General features: G+C 41.1%; 3 protein-coding genes across 5 annotated transcripts in view; 2 read left to right on the forward strand and 1 right to left on the reverse strand.

Moving 5' to 3' along the window:
* Nucleotides 1-548: 548 nt before the first annotated feature.
* On the reverse strand, nt 549-4382 carry timm9 (translocase of inner mitochondrial membrane 9 homolog). The gene is made up of 4 exons (XM_008398693.1): nt 4134-4382; nt 3829-3877; nt 2834-2929; nt 549-1007 (listed from the first exon to the last, which is right to left on the reverse strand). The coding sequence occupies exons 2-4, from the start codon at nt 3865-3867 to the stop codon at nt 873-875; spliced, it is 270 nt and encodes an 89-aa protein (XP_008396915.1). The 5' UTR covers nt 3868-3877; nt 4134-4382; the 3' UTR covers nt 549-872.
* A 390-nt stretch (nt 4383-4772) lies between these two features.
* The window catches only part of kiaa0586 (KIAA0586 ortholog), a 36904-nt gene continuing 23736 nt past the window's right edge, over nt 4773-17940 (forward strand). For all 3 annotated transcript variants that reach the window (XM_008398690.2, XM_008398692.2, XM_008398691.2), the window contains exons 1-7: nt 4773-5536; nt 6256-6352; nt 6550-6775; nt 7272-7342; nt 8273-8357; nt 8449-8515; nt 9084-9210. In XM_008398690.2, coding sequence (XP_008396912.1) covers nt 5254-5536; nt 6256-6352; nt 6550-6775; nt 7272-7342; nt 8273-8357; nt 8449-8515; nt 9084-9210 — 956 coding nt within the window. In that variant the 5' untranslated portion in view covers nt 4773-5253. The remainder of the gene's footprint in view (nt 5537-6255; nt 6353-6549; nt 6776-7271; nt 7343-8272; nt 8358-8448; nt 8516-9083; nt 9211-17940) is intronic.
* irf2bpl (interferon regulatory factor 2 binding protein-like) lies at nt 12006-17279 on the forward strand. The gene has a single exon (XM_017302458.1). The coding sequence runs from the start codon at nt 12362-12364 to the stop codon at nt 14381-14383; it is 2022 nt and encodes a 673-aa protein (XP_017157947.1). The 5' UTR covers nt 12006-12361; the 3' UTR covers nt 14384-17279.

The following is a 17940-nucleotide window of genomic DNA, read 5'->3' on the forward strand; positions in this document are numbered from 1 at the left end:
GACTCATCTGATGTATAATAAATAAAAAAAAGTGAACATATTTAAATAATTTAATATTCATATATTACACATTTTTATACACAGAATATAATTCAAAGCACTTGTTTTTAAATTAGTTGATTCTAGCTTACTGYTWATTAAAACCCAAACTCAGTTTCTCAGAAGATTAGATTACATGCTGACTGGGGAAACGTCACGCTGGACCTCTAGCAGCATATATTTACCATTTTTTGTCAGTTGAACAGACTGTGGCTTCACTTAATGCCCACACACACTSKGTACATGAACTTAGTGACTGGGGTGCAGCAGCTCCTCCAGAGTGGTGGGAACAGGAAGTAATGCAAGAAATGCAAGTGTTCCTTGTGTCATCGCACGCTCCTCAGCCATGTTTTAGAATCCTTACTTCAGAAATATGGAAAGAATATGAGATTCTACGAAAAAATAAATAGAAATTGAGTGACAGACCCAGAAAATAACGAAATCAAACAGTCTAGTAGAAAGCCGGTTAAAATCTATAAATTAAACATTTCATAAACAGACCAAACCTGTAAAATCTTGGACTTTATTATTTTCAGAGAAACATCAAAGCATCCAGTCACAAGCTATAAACCCCACATTAAAGGATAAAAGCTCCGTTTCAGTAAACAAGATGCAGAATCTTAAAGCCAGCTTTCACATCATGTTCTGGGGTTTTACTCTGTGTCCTGCTGAGCTTCAGCAACTGATGATTCAGGCTCCACTGGCAGCTTTGCCTCGGTTTCACCCTCAACATCATCACCATCATCAGAAGTGTCTTCAGTTTTTTTGTGATGACAGAGGTTCTGCTGGACCAGGATCAGTTTAACCATGCTTCCCTTCAGTCTGAGAGCAGCTCAGCGAGGCTGCCCCAGCAGTCCTGCCTTAGCAGCCAGAGCTTCGTTCTGCTGAATGTGGTACTCCTGGAAGCGCATGGAGATCCGCTGAGTCATTTTTAGGTACTTCTGCAGGCAGGACTCAGAGCAGCTGGACTGGAAGACAAAAAGGAAACAAATTAGAGAAGACGGGAAGTTACCTGGGGCTGAGGATGAACAGTTCAAATATTCTTCCAAATTGCTTTGGTGATTTCACAGACTGTCCTTCTTGAGAAAGCTAAGATCCTTCAAAGTCTACAGCAAGATGAAGGATCATGCTGCGAGGTTTGCTGTTTATTGCTGAGAGTGTCATCTCTTCTGCCGTCATCTGTTGGGACAGCAGCTTCAGAGCCAGGGAGCTAAAAAGGCTCAACAACCTGATAAAGAAGGCTGGTTCTGTTCTGGTTCTGTTCTGGGGATGACTGTTTTAACCTCTCTTTTAATCAAGAAAATTATGGACAACCCTGACCATCCTCTTTATGATGCTGTCTTACAAAAACAGCATTTTCTGTCAGAAGCTTCTTCAAAGTCACTGTAAGACAGACTGCCACAAGCAATTTTCTGAGAATAGCCATTACCATGTACTAAATCTCTTTGAAGAATTAGAATTAATATGAGTTACAACATTTAATTTCCGTTGGGATCAATAAAGRATTTTWGAATTTGAATGAAGCCTTTAAGCGGCAACTCTTAAAGAGATAGTGTTATGTGTTTTCCAGGCATATATCCCATTTCATAGCATAATAAAGTAATTATGCTACMTTTAACTTGGAAAAAAATGCTACACCTTGAAATTGGGTCTCTGTCTCTTTAAAAACTCCTACTCTTTCTGAAACTCCACCTTCAGGAAGTCATCACAACATGGCTCCTCTATTAACTCTTTAACAACATTTTTAACAATGTTGCACTGAGAAGAAACTCATAAGGAGTTCAGCTAATTTGCAGTTCCAACAGGCGTTTGCTAATTGCTGTTGGCTAGTCTGAAGGAGCTAGCATAAACTTACAGAGCAGTTGTSAGTTTATGCCTCACAGCTGCTCTGTAAGGCATAAACTCAGAAACTAGAGCTCTGAGCAGGAGCTGCGCCTCGGTGCAACCTGAAGCGTTTTGTACCGCTGAATGGTTGAAATTGAGAGATGAAAAGATTCCTCAAAGATGAATAAAAGCATCAAGGCACTCCAGGTATGTTTTGTTGTAATGCTCAAAAAAGTCAATTTTGCATTATGTCATTTACTGTCCCTTTAATKATTAAAAATTAAATTATATGAGATTTCAACATTGATATGACCAGTGACCCCCATAATTCATAAAAAGTACTCACTGAWATGAATGACAGAAGTATTTTTTGTCTCTTTTGTTTTTTAGGATATTAAATGGATGTGATAATGGTTACTATGACAACACATGCCATGAAATGGGGTAAGAAGTGGTGATGGGAACAACCGGAGGTAAGAGGTAAGAAAAGTTTCGTTGTATGGAATATTTCAGCAACAAGCAAGCAAGAAATATTACATTTGCGTGAATATCATCAGCACATTAATCATTATAAAATATTTGAATAAAGACTCAAATTAATGTTCCAGTCATTACAAAGGCAACTCTAAGTTTGTTTGATGTGATTTGAAGGAGCTCAGTGTTTCAGCTGTTTTGCAGTWTTATGGAAGTTTGTTCCAGATAGCAGGGCTAACAGGGSCCCAGCAGTGAACCCTGGGGGACTCTGGGTGTGATTAGGCAAGTCTCAAACCAGTCAAGTACTGGACCAGACAGAGTAGATGAACTAATATTTAACCATTAGCATTGTCCACAACAAGTGACATAAAATATGGAGATATTTTGACCCCCATATCTGCTATTCCTAAAGCTGACACAAAAAAAGGTTTAATACCTGTCTGCTAATATTTGCAAAAAAAAGTCAAGTAAAAAATGTCAGGTTTTTTTTTTTTACCTCCTCAGGTTTCACATCTCTGGTGGTGAAATCTTTGACACAGTCCATGAAGCAGTTCTCCGTTACTTTGTTGTAAGTCCCCAAAAACTCTTTGAACTAAAAGTTGAGCAGAAAATACACTCGTCAGAAGCAAACCATTATTTTCCCAACTTTTACCTCATGCTGAGAAGGGTTAAGTGGCTGTATAAAAAGGAAAGACACTGAACATTTGAGTGATTTTCTCCAAACGTTCTCTTAGTGGACAGAACAGTTGCTCTTTAGCTGTATGAGTTAAAGACTTGGTACTTTTGTGGAAAAAGGAGCAGGAGGTGTGACAGTTTAAGATCYTTAAAACCTTATTTCCTTCAGTTTCTTATTTCTAARAAACATTTTGTTCTRTTCTAACTTCTAGGAGTGATTCAAAACCTGGCGTGTTAATCCTCTAACTGGAACAGGAAAGATTAGGGATTCACCAATTGCCGTTTTCTGGCCGATTGCAGATATTTTTAAAGGCCTGGCCCGCCCATTAGGATTTTGACCAATACCAATTTTTTTTTGTCTGAAAAGTTGCTAGGTATACCAAGAAAGTCAATAAGTTGGCAACAGTGTGGAGACTATTGTTAAGTGAGCATGTGCAGACATGATCTGGTGGGTGTGTCTGACTGTCAGTCCTCAAAAGGGGACAATTGCTGATTTTCAGAGGTAGGTAAGATCAGTGGATAGGATCATGTCAGTATCGGTTCCTAAAATGGAAGAAATCAGGGCTGATCAATCGGTGCACCAATTTTTAATGAAGGACCGAAGGTCATCATACAGTCAGACTCACACAGCAGTTCAGTCCACTTCTACTGTCTGCAGAACAAGACCCAACTAAGAACACCTTATTTTGCTAAACTGGAGTTAAAAGAGTACAAGTGGAAAACAACAGGGCTGTAGTCTGTGTATGATTACATTACTTATATATGTAATAACACTGTTTTTCCATTCTATGGTGTGGTRGTACTATTGTATCTTACCTGTTTGATCTGGTCAGACTCGGTCACCTGGACGGCCATAGTTCACAGTCTGAAGGAAAAAAACGTGACAGTCACACCAGCTTTATTCAATAACTATCCTGTACATCCACACACAGTAACTCCACTGCTGTCARGAGGAAATGCTGTAAATATCCTCATTCTACACGAGCATCAGCTTTCTGGTGCATAAAAATCCTATTATTATATAAATGATACTAGATTTGTTTTCCACTTGGGTATTTTTTAAAATTAATATTCTCTATTCTTTAGCAGGGACATTCTCGGTTTGCTGCGATGACTGTTACCTGTGTGTGTATGTCCGCGCTGGGCCCACGCTAGTAATGGGGACGACTCTCCGTGTGTGTGATGCAGAATCTTTGAAGGGCGAAAAGACRAACACGGCCGCAGATTCTCTACAAAGCTTTAAACACATTCATTCCAACTAAAACACACTGTTGGTCCAGCTGTAAGCCTCACATTCACAGAACTACAAGGTTACAACTCTGACAGCACACCATGAGGAAACCTTTGTCTTCTTGTGTTTTACGGCGGATGGCAARTCAACTATGAGCGCATTATCGCCACCTATTGAAAGGGAGGATGAACAAGAAATGGCAGCAAACAAAAAGCTTAACCAGGGAACATTAGGGTTGAAAAAAARGGAACCAACTAAAATCCCTAAATGAGTCTAAAACGTATGTTTATGAGTGGGCAGATTCTTTTTGATAAAAAAGAATTGTATTTCTACACAGAAGCAACTAATGTAGAGTAGTTTTTCTACATTACTTGCCATAATTTAGATTTTTAAATTATGACAATGAAACAGATGAATTCTTGAGACAACGTTGTTATTTAAAGTGAAGGAAAGGGATATCTAAATATCATATAAACACAGTATATTTAAAGGAAAGAAACTATATCAGCAGTAAGGGAAATATGATCGGATAAATTGCCAGGTGCAGAAAGGGAGTTGAGTAAGAAATCGGCTTGATGACATGATGTTGCTCTTCCAGTAGGTGGCAGTATAGACTGAAAGAGAGCCTAGACGAGAAGGAAGCAATAACAGCGCCCATTAGGGGCAGTGTAGCACCTGGTAGTTTGCAGATAGCTACATACTCAGTAGACAAAGAAGAGGTGGGGAAAAGCGGAAGTTAAAAGTAGAGTTTCCCTAACAGCCAGGGATGCATTGCCTCCTAAGTTTGTTCGATTATTTTACACTTCAGCTGTTTTTAGTAGGCGCTCTTCGCGTTCTGTTCCTGTGCAATTAGCTTCCATGCTCTGGTTTGTTTCAGTCCAGCTTATTCTCCAAGCAGAAAGTCCACAAGCGGGAAATTTGAAATGTGTTTTGCTGAGACTTGCTAAACCTGCTGTAACTGTAAAACAAAACTGTTCCATCAAAGCTGCAATACATTAGCTGCTGCCTGCATGTTGTCTCCGGCTCCCTCTGACTCAACCGCTTTCAGTCCGGGTCAGTCGTCGTGCAGTCCGGACACCGGGGACGTTTTAATCCGTTCCACTCGCCTTGTTCTCCCGGAGCGAAGGCTGGAACCCAGTGAGATACCCCAACCCGTTCAAATAACAGTCCAGAAGCTGGGGGACCCTGTGCGCGTCCAGTCCCATTGGGCCAAGGAAACGCAGAGGCCACGGAATCCCGGACACAAACCGGAGGTTGTTGACCCAGCTCGGGCAGCAAACGATTCCCACACCGGTAAGACATMAAAAAACTGGGGGCCAGTGTGTGTCACTGTCCCGAAAATGTTGTAAAAAAATGTTCGTCAACGTTTTATTTGCTAAAATRAAACTTTGACTCTCCGAACCTTCCAAACCGATCACCATGGCAACGTAAGATGTAAACACAACTTTAAGAGTTTCGAGTTTCGTGGTTGGATTGTGACACTTCTCACTTGATCCACTCTGACCTTAGAATGCATTAAATTCCACTTTTACGACATGAAACTGAGCTTGTTGTTGCTGAATGGAGTTGCATTCAATTACACTGAGATACAGRCAAGAAACAAATACGCTGATAGGGCCACAACTAACAATTATTTTAGTTATGGGTTCACCTATTGATTATTCTAACGATGAATCACATTGCAGAGTTTTCGTATAAGCCTGTTTTATACAATATTAGAACTTCAGCATATTAATAAAATGCAAATAACCAAATAATTTAAATAATCTTTTAAATAAGAAAACAATTCCTAAAATGAAATACAATTTTTGGGGGGCTTTAAGAAAATTATAATTGAATAGCAAAAAGTGCCTAATAGATTTTTTTCTTTCCAGGATTTGAACCAGGTGTAGCCTTRCACTACACACATTTTATAATGGACGTGGTTTCCAAAGACCTTTGACATGTTGTAAAGATGCTGGCAAACAACCACAGGAAGTGTCTCTGAGATAATGCTGACATGTTGCTTCCAGGACCCCTGGCTCAGTCATCCTCCTCGGGTCAGGAGCTTCAGACATCATGCTTCAAGTCTGGGGGGCGAGGAGTGGTGCTGGGAGCGCTGAGACAACGGTAAGAAGATTCACCAGAACTTCAATTTATATTCTGAGCTCYGTCAGCGAAAACCTTTAAGTTTTCAACTCTGGTGTCTTGGAAATCACACTTGATTTATGAGTATCTTTTCTGATATTGGGCTGTCAATAGACAGCCCAATATAATATATAGTTTGGTCATTTTTATAGTTAATATAGTTGTGTCCCTCTGCCCAGCTGCCACAGCAACCACCACAAGAGGGAAGTCAGCGTCCAACTGTTGCGACCAAGGCCGACTCCGAACACATCAAACCGTTGGAACAGCCCTGATCAGAGCGCTGACGATGCAGAGAGTGTGTCGGGTTTTCAGACCGAGGCGTCATCTGGTCGCCTTGGAGACATCAGCAAAACTGCAGCAGCTGCTGCAGCCGCAGCTGTGGCTGCAACCGCTCCTCTCATGAAGGTAGTTAGCTGGGATGAAAAATGCAGAACTGCAATGCCGCTGTTTATTAACTGACCAATTCTTTGGATCATCAGAATTTTACTCATTTTCTTTTTCTGGTCTCTGTCATGTGTATGTATTAAATSCCAAAGTCCATCCAACTGGCCAATTATATTACTATATTAGTGAGCAGAATTTGACTGCATGGTGACTGAAAATTACTACCAAAAATGACACCCAAGAAATTGATACATAAGATTTTACACATATTGAAACTGGAGACGATTAAAGYTGTTAGGGGCGATTAATTTTGGGGGATCAGCGGTCAACTGGTACATGACAAGCTGATTTTATCCACTGACCTTATCTACCTCTTGTAGTTTTAAATTATAATTCACCGTGTTTTTTTTTATTTTTTATATTACTTGAATTTTTCCGAATTGTTAAAATTGCTTTTTAAATATCAAATTTTTCAGCTAGAATAAGTGTCTGAGCTTGTTCTTGTGTGTCTGTTCAGGCCCAGTCAGACATTGAAGCTCGAATGTCTCAGTTGTCTGAAGGCATCCAGACGCTGCTGCACACAGACAGGTACACAAACGCTTTGTAGCTGTTTTTGCTTCCGCAAGACCTTGTAATAAAGAACTGACACTCGTTGAATGTTTTGTCACACTACAACCACAAATTTGAATGCATTTGGGATTTTATATGGTAAACCAACACAAAGTAGTGGATAATGRTRAAGTAGAAGGACGATGCATTCTTTTAAYGGTAGATATCTACTCTGACCAGTTTAGGTTTAGGTCAGTGTAAGGAGAYGTCCATGTCTTTATTTTATTTAGAGGTATCAGAGAAAAAGGGGGTTGAATAGATCTGCACGTCAGGGTTTGAAAGGAAAACTTGAAAAATGATGCTTGGCTTTCCTTCAATTTCACAATAATTACCTAGTTTATGTTGGTTTATCACATAAAATCTCAGAATTTTTTTTTAGAAAAAACTTGGAAATTTCTGAGTTTCAGAAATTTTACATTTTGAAAACTCGATTTCAAGGCATTAAGTCCATTTATGAGATTTTTGTCGGAAATTTGCTATTTATTTTTTCTATCTACAATGGCCCTAATGAGCTGATGTAGAACCCTGATGTAGAATCTGCAGCTTGCAGAGAAAAACAAAAATCACAAAGGTTGAAACWATTTTTCTGAACATGTAGTAACCTTGTTTTGTCTGTAGAGGGCTGCAAAGTAACTTRACACAGAAATGACATTTTTTGTTGTAGCCTGAAAAAACAAGGAAGTAGTATTATTATTACCMCAGGTTTTGAAATGTGTGTTTGAATAACTGATTGAATAGGAAAAAAGTAATAAATCCCCAAAATATTAAGGGGTTGATTATGTTCTGGTGGATCATACCTGACTGATTGGATTGTTCTGTGTGATTGTGAACAAGCTGCTGTGCTTTCGTCGTATCTGAAGCAAACTGCCTGTGACAGCTGTGTGGCCTGACTRTGTGTTCTGATATAAGGGAGGATGATGGCTGGAGACAGAGTCTGAGTCAACACACACTGCATCGCCTGGAGACGCTGCAGAGCCAGCAGCTGCAGCTGCAGGTAAACTGCTTCACCTGCTCAGATGCRCTGCTGCTGCTGCATCCTCCCTCTGCCTTCTCACTGATTATTSGTTCTCCTCTTGTCCAATCAGAGCCAGCTGCTGGAGTCAGCTATCAAGATAGTGACGGGTCAGGATTCCATTGCCTCAGACTCCAAAGGTCAGTCTGCTGTCACCAGGTGGCYGCCTGCAAACACACACTATCACACCCAGAACCCTCAACCCAAACGGATTTGTTAACTACAGCTGGGTTTATTTCTGTTTTTTATTTCAATAATGAGAATAAGAAAAAGTGAATGGAAATGGGTTGAACTTAAACCGACAGGTTATCTTTGTCTGATATTAAATTATAATCTGAAATATTTTAAGTGTGACAAAAAAAGCAAAAACAGAAGAAATCTGTAAGGGGCAATAAATGGATTGAAAGTGACTTCAGATGGCCTCGTTAGCGGCCTGGTGTTCTGATGATATGACAAGACTGAAAAGAAGTGAGCTCATCATTTTGTTCCAGGTCAAAATACAGTAAATGGTTTTCTATTGGACAATCTACAATTTCTCTCAGCAGCATGTGAATTTGACTAACAGCCCCTTTGTTTGCTGAATATGCACACATTACTGCATTGCTGTCCATTTTGTCGCAAAATTGACAGAATCCTGAAGACAAAATGACAGAATGCCTTCTGAATTTCTAATCATTCACAAAAACGTTGTCTCCTGTCTTCCACTAGCCAAAGTCAAGGACCAGAAGCCAAGCTCGTCAGGAACCAGAGGGCCTGCTATTGCCCCCGCTGTCATGCCGACGGATGCAGTTGCCATGGAAACGTGCCACTGTGACTTCAGGCCAGAGCAATCCAGGTAAAATTGGACACGCTTACAGASGGTATCTCATCACTTCTGTTTTGTTCAATTTGTTCAGCTTAGCTTTGTGTGTAAGGCAACAGCAGCTTCACTGTAAAAAGGCAGTTTGCTGCAGTTGGAAAGCAGCCAGATTCAGTGAACGCCCCTATGTTTATATATTTATTATCAAAGAAGCATTTTGCACCGTGAATAAACGGACGGCTGCCGGCTCTCAGAGCCGGTATTGGCTTGGTGCTGTGGGGGCTGACACCTCACAGCTCTGATGTTTTSTTAGTTTATGGTGTCTCTGTTTTCTTTGTGGGTTTGCTTTATGCGCCTCAAATGTCCCAAACACCCATGTCAGGTTCATTGTTTATTCTGATTTTATGTTTKGAAACTCCCCCAAAAAAGATTACTTTAGATGTTTGAATTCTGGTTTTTCATTGTTTGTTCAATGAGAGCATCAATGCCTATAAATATACATTTTAACATATAATTGAATTCAGTTATTGTGTGCTGATTGACAACAYGGGCACTAATTAACGTAAATGATGTCATATATATGATAATCCATATGTTTTATTTTTAGAATTGTGCTTATGGGGCTTTGGCTGTATATAATGATGGATATATTACCAAATACTTTGTAAAGATATTCGTTTTTTTTTGTCTATTTTAGTGTTGCGACAATAAATATCACAAATATTCTATTATTGTATTGTCCATGATAACACCAGACAATACAAGTTGAGGGATTTTAATGAAACACAAAAAGGAATATTTGCTTTCTACAGATTTCTTTCTTACAGCTGTCCTCAATCCAAACATGTCAGCAGTTTCTCCAGCAAATGGAAGAAGACACTATTTTTTGTGTTAGACACATGAAGCAAAACKYCATTATTRAATAGAAAGGTGCAAATTCAGGTGAAGCATTGATAGTTATGCATAGATGTAACTATGCATGTCAGGCTTTGTGTTTGACCAAGAAAGGATGTAGATTTAGGGGAGAGAATCTGCATTCAAAGCACCAGAATGTTTTAACTGAGCCCAGCTCTGCTCGTATGTGTGTGTTTGTGTGTGTTAGGTGATTTGCATATTTATGCATAGAGAGTGAGAGTTGGGGCGAACAAGACTGCAGCTCATGATGTTCAGCAGATTCCTCCCCCTTTCTTTGTGGCCAGCAGACGGGTTTCTAGGGCAACACAGGGTACCCATCAGAGGGATGCCTGTAGGTGTGTGTGTGAGAAGAGCTGGCAGAGAGAAAACRCTACCTTGMTGAAGGTGTGATGTACTSAGATTGCATCAGCATAACATCAGATCACAATCTGGTATGTTGACAAAAAAATTAAGTATTTTTTTTAATACAGTGATTAAAAAAWACAGTGAATAAAAATAGCTTACTTATATTTTAGGTGTCTTCCTGTGGTAATTTTTCAGGTATTTTATATACTGTTTTGCAGCAGGTATACTGAYTTCCAAATGGATGCACAATGATTTGGGCAGAGGTGGCAGTCAGCCAGTTTCCCATCGATCTGAGTAATCGATCAGCCAAAACCTGTTGCATCTGAATTCTGTTTGAGGTCGGGAACTCATGCTGTGAGGCAAAAACAGGAAGGATTTTGCAATTTTTTTTTTTCTCTTTTTTTGTTGGATTTAAAACTTCTAACTCTAACAAAGACATAGTTTATAGTTGAAACAAAATCTAAACTGGGAAGTAAAACACAGCAGATAAAAATTCTAATTGTGTGAGAAAAATATGATAAAATTAASGGTGCGGTGATCAATCAGCCGCCTAATCAACCAATCCCCATTTTCTTTACTTTTGATAGTCAGCCGATCCTTAAACCTCCACAAAGGTCTGAAAATCCAACRCTGTCTCCTTTTGCATGACAGAGACAGACAGACCATGAGGTTACCTCTGCATGTGAGCTGTTAACAACAGTCACCCTGCTGAAAACTCAACACTTTGTCGCTATGTTTAGAGACTTTTCAGACTCCAATAGCAACTTTTTTTTTTTAAAGGCAAATTTTGACAGATCTAATGACTCCTTTCTGTGTTACTTTGGCGACATTGTCAGTTATAAAAGAAAAATCTACRGACAAAATCGGAATCAACGGGTCAGGCTTTTTAAAGATCGGTGATCAGTCAGAAAACTCTAAAACTGATGTCAGTAACTCCAGTCACAATCTGCATCACATCAGGCAGAGATATCAGCGCATCAGGTCTGGCTGTTGATCTAGTTATTTGTAGAAGAACCAAACTGTGAAAATRGGGAGGAAAAGAACRCTGGTGATTGTTGAGGTAAAMGATGACATAAACTAGGCTTCTGTTCTGTCTTAGCAGCATTTTTACAATTCACTACAGTGAATTAAAGACTATGGCTATGAGGTTGATACCACAGTGATTACAAAGACTAACTAGAAAGTGRAACTGGCCAGGAAAAGMCTGATCGGAGTGTTTCTACATGCAGGGTTTTGTGTGTTTGCAGTTCTGCAGATGAAGTGCAGTAAAACTGCCTAGCAACACTGACATATCTGCAGCATCCCTATTCTAACCACCATCAACTTTAGAGTGCTCATATAGTTTCAAAACATTCATTGTTTTTAAYATTGATGCTGAGCTGATTGGTTGATATAGTTATTGTAGAACATGGGTGCTTTATACTCGGCTAATATTTAAATATTACAACGTCTGATCTCTTCCACTCAACAAACCTTTTGTTGCTAGATATTGGACCTTTTTTTCTACATTGCAGTTTTTTTTTTTTTTGTTTTTTTTTTACATGCAAGCCCAGCGTTGTTTTTTTCTCTCGCCATCATCTTTTGTTGTGATTGTTTTGTCACAAACTGCAGCTGCTTCTTCCTGACAGTAATGAGAGTGAAAGGACAAGCAGTATTCTCCTGCTTGCCAAGAGGAATCCCTTAGTCTTCCAGGTGGCATGGCTGGGAGGTTGCAGAGGGGCGGGGTGTTGCAAGCCAAATTCCTAAGCCTTCCTGAGAGGATGCGGGAGGAAACGCACAACACCCCCACCTTCTCTGCTGCAACATCACAAGGGAGGAACAATAACACGCCGCAGTCTGTCCTCCTCATTCATTCTTTTTAGGCTTAGCAGCGGAGGGTGAAAGCAGCTCAGAGGAGGAGGCAGGGAGGGAGACCGACAGAGGGAAGATGTCCTCCCCGCAGGTCTCCTCATCCCGCAGACAGTCGTGCTATTTATGCGACCTGCCCCGCATGCCCTGGGCCATGATATGGGACTTCACCGAGCCCGTGTGTCGGGGCTGCGTCAACTACGAGGGCGCGGACCGGATCGAGTTCGTCATCGAGACGGCCCGCCATCTGAAGCGGGCTCAGGGCTTCCAGGACAGCCGGTCCTCTGCAGGCGGACTGCCCGCGCAGCAGCAGTCCGCTGCCGCGAAGAGCCAGGCGGTTTTACTGAGTGGGAAGGAACCTCTGGGGCAGCTGAACCACTACCAGGCGGATGGACAAGGGAAATCTCAGCAGCCCAGTTTGGACCGATACGCACAGGTAGCGGATAGCCGGGCTCGGTTTGACTACTCGGTGCACAGCTGCAGCAGCAGGCCGCCCAATGGATTCGGAGGGCTGAACGGCTTTAAAACAGATGACGGACCACCTGAGCTGAACCGGCAGAGTCCAAACTCCCGGAGCAAAAGCAACGGTGGGCTGGTATCAGCACCAGCCCAGATGACCGTACCGCCGAACCTCATGCCTCAGACCGGAATGAACGGACCGACTTCGCATAGCTTGGCGGGCAGACCCCCTACCAGCTCCATGGTGGTCGTCTCTCTGCCCGGCCAGGTGGGACACTCCGAGCTGGGTGGAAAGCGACCCGCCTCCGTGTCGAGCACAGACCAGGAGCGGGAAATGAAGGAGAAACAGCGGAACGCGGAGGCTCTGACTGAGCTAAGCGAGAGCCTGCGGAACCGACAAGAAGATTGGGCAAGCAAGCCGAAACCTGTGCGGGAAACACTTGTCCTCCTCTCCGGGTGCACACCGTTTGATGTCCGCTTCAAGAAGGACCACGGTCTGGTCGGCAGGGTGTTCGCTTTCGACGCTGTGTCCAAAACCGGGATGGACTATGAGCTTAAAATATTTATTGAGTATCCATGCGGCTCCGGGAACGTGTTCTCCAGCGCCTCGGGGGTCGCCAAGCAGATGTATCAGGACTGCATGAAGGACTTCGGCAGAGGCCTGTCTTCTGGGTTTAAGTATCTGGAGTACGAAAAGAAGCACGGGTCCGGGGACTGGCGCCTTCTCGGAGACTTATTACCGGAGTCTTTGCGGTTTTTTAAAGAGGCAGTGGGGGAGGATATGCTGCCGCAGCCTTACATCGACGGCAGCTGCCCGCTGCTGCCAACATCTCTCGTTCTTCCAGGTCGAGCTTCGGCTTCTGGCAGTGGGAGTAGCACCACCAGGGCCGGGGCGAGGAAGAGAAAAGCCTCCCCGGAACCGGACTCTGCTGAGAGCAGCCTGAAGTTGACGGATGAGCAGCAAAGGCAACAGTGGATCAACAGCCAAGCTGAAGCTCTCAAACTCTCGATGGCTGCGGGCTCGTTTGCTGGGCCTCCGCCCCCGCTGACCCCGGGGCACCCCGGTGTCTCCTCCGGCCGCACCACGCCTCCAGATGCCGCGGCACCTCAGAACAGGCAGTCCCCGATGGCTGCGCTTTTGTCAGTGGCAGACACGCTGGGGAACTCGTACTCTCCCAACAAAGACAGAGACTCTGTTCACTCCACCACTTCCTCGTCTAGACACAATAGCAGCAGCCCAGTATCTCCGCCCTCCGTGTCCGGCCAGAGGCGCCTCTCCTCACGGACCGGAGACACCGGGTTGTCCGCAGCGTCGCAGTCCGCCGGTGCCATGGACCAGCTCCCGTCCCAGAGCGTGCCCGATTCACCGATGGCCAACAGCGGACCTTTGTGCTGCACTATCTGCCACGAACGCTTAGAGGACACGCATTTTGTCCAATGTCCCTCCGTCCCTAACCACAAGTTTTGCTTCCCGTGCTCCAGAGAAAGCATCAAAGCCCAGGGGGCGTCTGGGGAGGTGTACTGCCCCAGCGGGGACAAATGTCCCTTGTTGGGCTCCAACGTGCCCTGGGCTTTTATGCAGGGGGAAATCGCAACCATCCTGGCTGGAGATGTGAAGGTTAAGAAGGAGAGGGACCCGTGAGGAGATTGAAAGAGGACCCTTAATGTCAACCTTGGTGAGAGAGAGAAAAAAGTAACATATCATGACCACACAGTGGTTCTGCTGCTGAGCCTCAAAAACCCCTTTTCTACATGATTAGAGGAAAATGTAAAAAAAAATAAATAAATAATAAAATCAGTTTGCTCCTAATTTTTAGATCAATGCATTTTAGTTACCTAATGAAGCTGCTTCTCTGACAGTTTCAGTAGATGATACAAAAATTACTTTTGCTATCATGATTAAAATAACTTTGTAGGTTGTTTTGTTGTTTGAATGAAATCTGTGTCAATGTGCTTTTTATGTTGCATTTTGTTTGACMAAATCTGTTGAAACAAAAGAATATTCATCAGGTTTTTTCAAACTTAAACAATAACTTTTTGCTTTCTTTAAGAAAGCACCTAAACAGTTGATAAAATACTATGTACCAATGAATGAAGTTGTAATAATTCTTTTATCATGTCATATTTGCAGGATATCCGTTTATTGGTGCTTTATCTTCCAACACTTTAAATATATACAGCAGATTTCCTGTTTAAAATGTGGTGTTAGTACTATTATTGCAGTGAAGGACCTATTAACGCTTCCTCCACTACTTTGTATACATGTTAATAAGTATATAAAGAGTGCTTGGATGTTTAGATTACAGTATAAAAATAAAGGTGGAGTTTGGTAGTGAAGACAGTTGACTTCCTGTTTCATATTAGTATTTCTCTCCAGTTGGTTCTGCTGTTATCCTGCAGTATTTTAATGGATCAGAAAAGCTCTAATGTTCTTGTCTGGTCTTGAAAAAGGTAGCGCTGCTCCTAGCTTACTGGGTGGTGATGTGTTGATGTCTGACTGTCTCTGTTGGAGCCCTAACAAAATTTAAAGATGGTTGGTATTTAAAGGTGTAGTTCCACTGCGGGAACATTTTCTTGGAACCTGGGTAGTTTTATGGGGGAATTGTCCCCTCCTGCATTTCYACAGCATTTACCGAGGCAAAAACAAATGACCAGAGTAGAAAGTTACTCCAGAAAAGAGCCTGGTAAAGAGGTAATAGTTTTGAGCGCAGCTTTTTAAGGGAAGACTGCTGAGTATTTTTGCACTGGTTACCTATTCCAACAATGTAATTCAGTCAAATCCATGTAAAATATTCTAAAGCTCATCCTTTTTTTTTAACATTAGCTGAAAAAGATCCTAAATCATCTTCCTTCATTTACTTCCATCTGTGGTAAAAGAGGAAGTATTTTCTTTGTTTGAAAGAATATTTTAGGGTTCTGAGTGGTTTACGTTTTGTTGCACAAATAAAAACCACAACACCTTAGGATCAGTGACAGATTTTTAAAGAAACTATTTGTTGCTGCTGTGTGTATGTGGTTCATGCTCCCATGAGATATGACTAGAACCCCAGGACTTTGTCCCAAACATGGCTGCTCATCTCCTTCCGTTACCTCTGAAGTAAAGGAACAGCGATGCGTCTGCGTTGGTGAAATACTGTGGAGGTTTTTGTGACTCTACATAAAGTGTAAAGCATAGTTGCTGTAAAAAAAGAACATTTATGGTTTTATTGCTAAAATCATGTTTTAAATCCCTGTAAGAGGATTCCTTCTCCCACTCTATGAAGAGCAAGAGTTGTGCTGACTCCCCTACAGTGGGAGGGGTTATTTCAAATGAGAGGAGCTATGTGTGCAGTGGGAGGGGCTACTAACCCTGTTTTGGACTTTATAGTGGAAAGATRGTTCCAGATTTTATAGTGAAATGCACCTTAAAATCCTTACAGCTCATTATAAAGATTTTTCTTTATTAATTTAACTATTTGCAATTTTATTGTGAAATAATGAAGGAAAAGATTTTTAATTTATATTATTTAAGGGTTAAAACRGGCGCAATTAAAGCAAAATGTAAATCACTACAGTCCGTCCATGGTATTAATATAAAAAAGGAAGTTGAGAGAATATTTGAAATGTTTTCTGCTGAATTTCTAAAGTGAGTTAATTAATTTTAAACTGTACATTATTTATATTGTCTATTCACCAGATTTTGAAATTGAAAAACAGAAACGTATCGGTGTCATAACAAGTATTGTCATACTTTATGAATTCGAATAGAAAACTAATGTTGATGTTGATGAATTTCAAAATCAGTGACAGAAAGCCGGGTCATTTTTAAAGACTGCATGTGTAAATAATTTAACAAATGTAAGTTTTTCTTGAACCTTTATCCAAATCTGCTGTTTAAAGGAAGAATTTTTCAGTAAGAAAATATTAAAAAGGGTTATCACATATTTATAATTTAATTACAAAAAAACAGTAAATGTGTACATCGAAATACTGTCTTTATAGGTAAATGAAAAGTTTGGATAGCTTATAGATGAGCAGTTTTGGGTGGATTTATCCGTACGGTACAGTCAGTCTTCCTTTTCCCCAGCTGACACATCTGAATGAAATCGTCCAGGACTCCCCTCCACCCCCAGAGCTGAGGTTGTAGCAGAGGCACAGTTGAACATAAATGTCCACATGCTAATGTCTCATAAAAACTCATCTAACAAAGTGAGAAAAAAAAAAAAGAATAAGAAGAAAGTGGTTGTGTTTTATAGGGAAGTGTTATCAGTGATGTTTTTGGAGAACTGGACAGACTTCATCACATCATAAGGAGCTGTCTATAAGCGTAATGATTTCATCCAACTTTTTATTCCAACTGTTTAGTCATTTTAGTATGTTTTCAGTTGGTCCTAAAACAGTTTTGTACATTTGGGAATCTGTTCTGTATTACGGACCGTGTCTTTTTGTTATGCCCTACTCTGTCGTGATGCATACATATGATGAAACTAACACATTTGATATTGTAATGTGCCTTGGGGCTGAGTGAGTTCTAATAAATTCCATTGGAGTAAAGTTTTCATTGAAATGCATCTTTTCTATTTGATGTTCCATCATTCAGAGTCTGAAGAGACTCAGAGCTTTAAATACTTTTTGTCTTTCAACCTGGTTCTCATTGGAAACACTAAGGTTTTTACAAAGGTGCTGCATACATGACAGGTTTTACAGCACTGTGCTGACTGACCAGAGGTCTGTGGGTGTTCTCTTTTAATCACGGCACAATACAACCAGCAGACCTGAGGCAATCCAACAATGTTATCCAATCTCTTGCTGTTGACTGTAATATTCTTATCAAGCATTGAGCTTGAGCTTTTCAGTCATTGTTGTGACAGCCACTACTAGGTTCTGTTCTTCCTTTCCCCCAAACAGTTGAATAATAATAAATTAAATAACTTAAATGAAGTAACATTTTGACACACTAAGTTTTCAATTAACATTACAGCTTGCATGTATAGGGCATCTTTCCATGGGCCTCATAAACAGGAAGTCAGTCCTCTGAATGACATAACATCCAACTTGACAGTTTCCCATTTGCAAGCTGGAAAAACGATGAGATTTACTAATGGATGTGGCTATTGACCAGTTTAGTTACAAGTGACATTATAAATGTTGCTGTGCTTTCTTTTCAATTTCCCTTTGGGATTAATAAAGTATTTTTGAATTGAAATAAATTGAATTTCT

This window comes from Poecilia reticulata, linkage group LG22 (genome assembly GCF_000633615.1).
Source record: "Poecilia reticulata strain Guanapo linkage group LG22, Guppy_female_1.0+MT, whole genome shotgun sequence".
Taxonomy (NCBI): Eukaryota; Metazoa; Chordata; class Actinopteri; order Cyprinodontiformes; family Poeciliidae; genus Poecilia; species Poecilia reticulata.

What these genes read in the sequence shown, in the direction of transcription:
- timm9 (XM_008398693.1), bottom strand. Translation starts at nt 3,867, where the DNA reads ATGGCCGTCCAGGTGACCGAGTCTGACCAGATCAAACAG. An exon ending in AGTCTGACCAGATCAAACAG is followed by an intron (nt 2,930 to 3,828) that starts GTAAGATACAAT and finishes CTCAACTTTTAG; the next exon opens with TTCAAAGAGTTTTTGGGGAC. An exon ending in GAGATGTGAAACCTGAGGAG is followed by an intron (nt 1,008 to 2,833) that starts GTAAAAAAAAAA and finishes TTTGTCTTCCAG; the next exon opens with TCCAGCTGCTCTGAGTCCTG.
- irf2bpl (XM_017302458.1), top strand. Translation starts at nt 12,362, where the DNA reads ATGTCCTCCCCGCAGGTCTCCTCATCCCGCAGACAGTCGTGCTATTTA.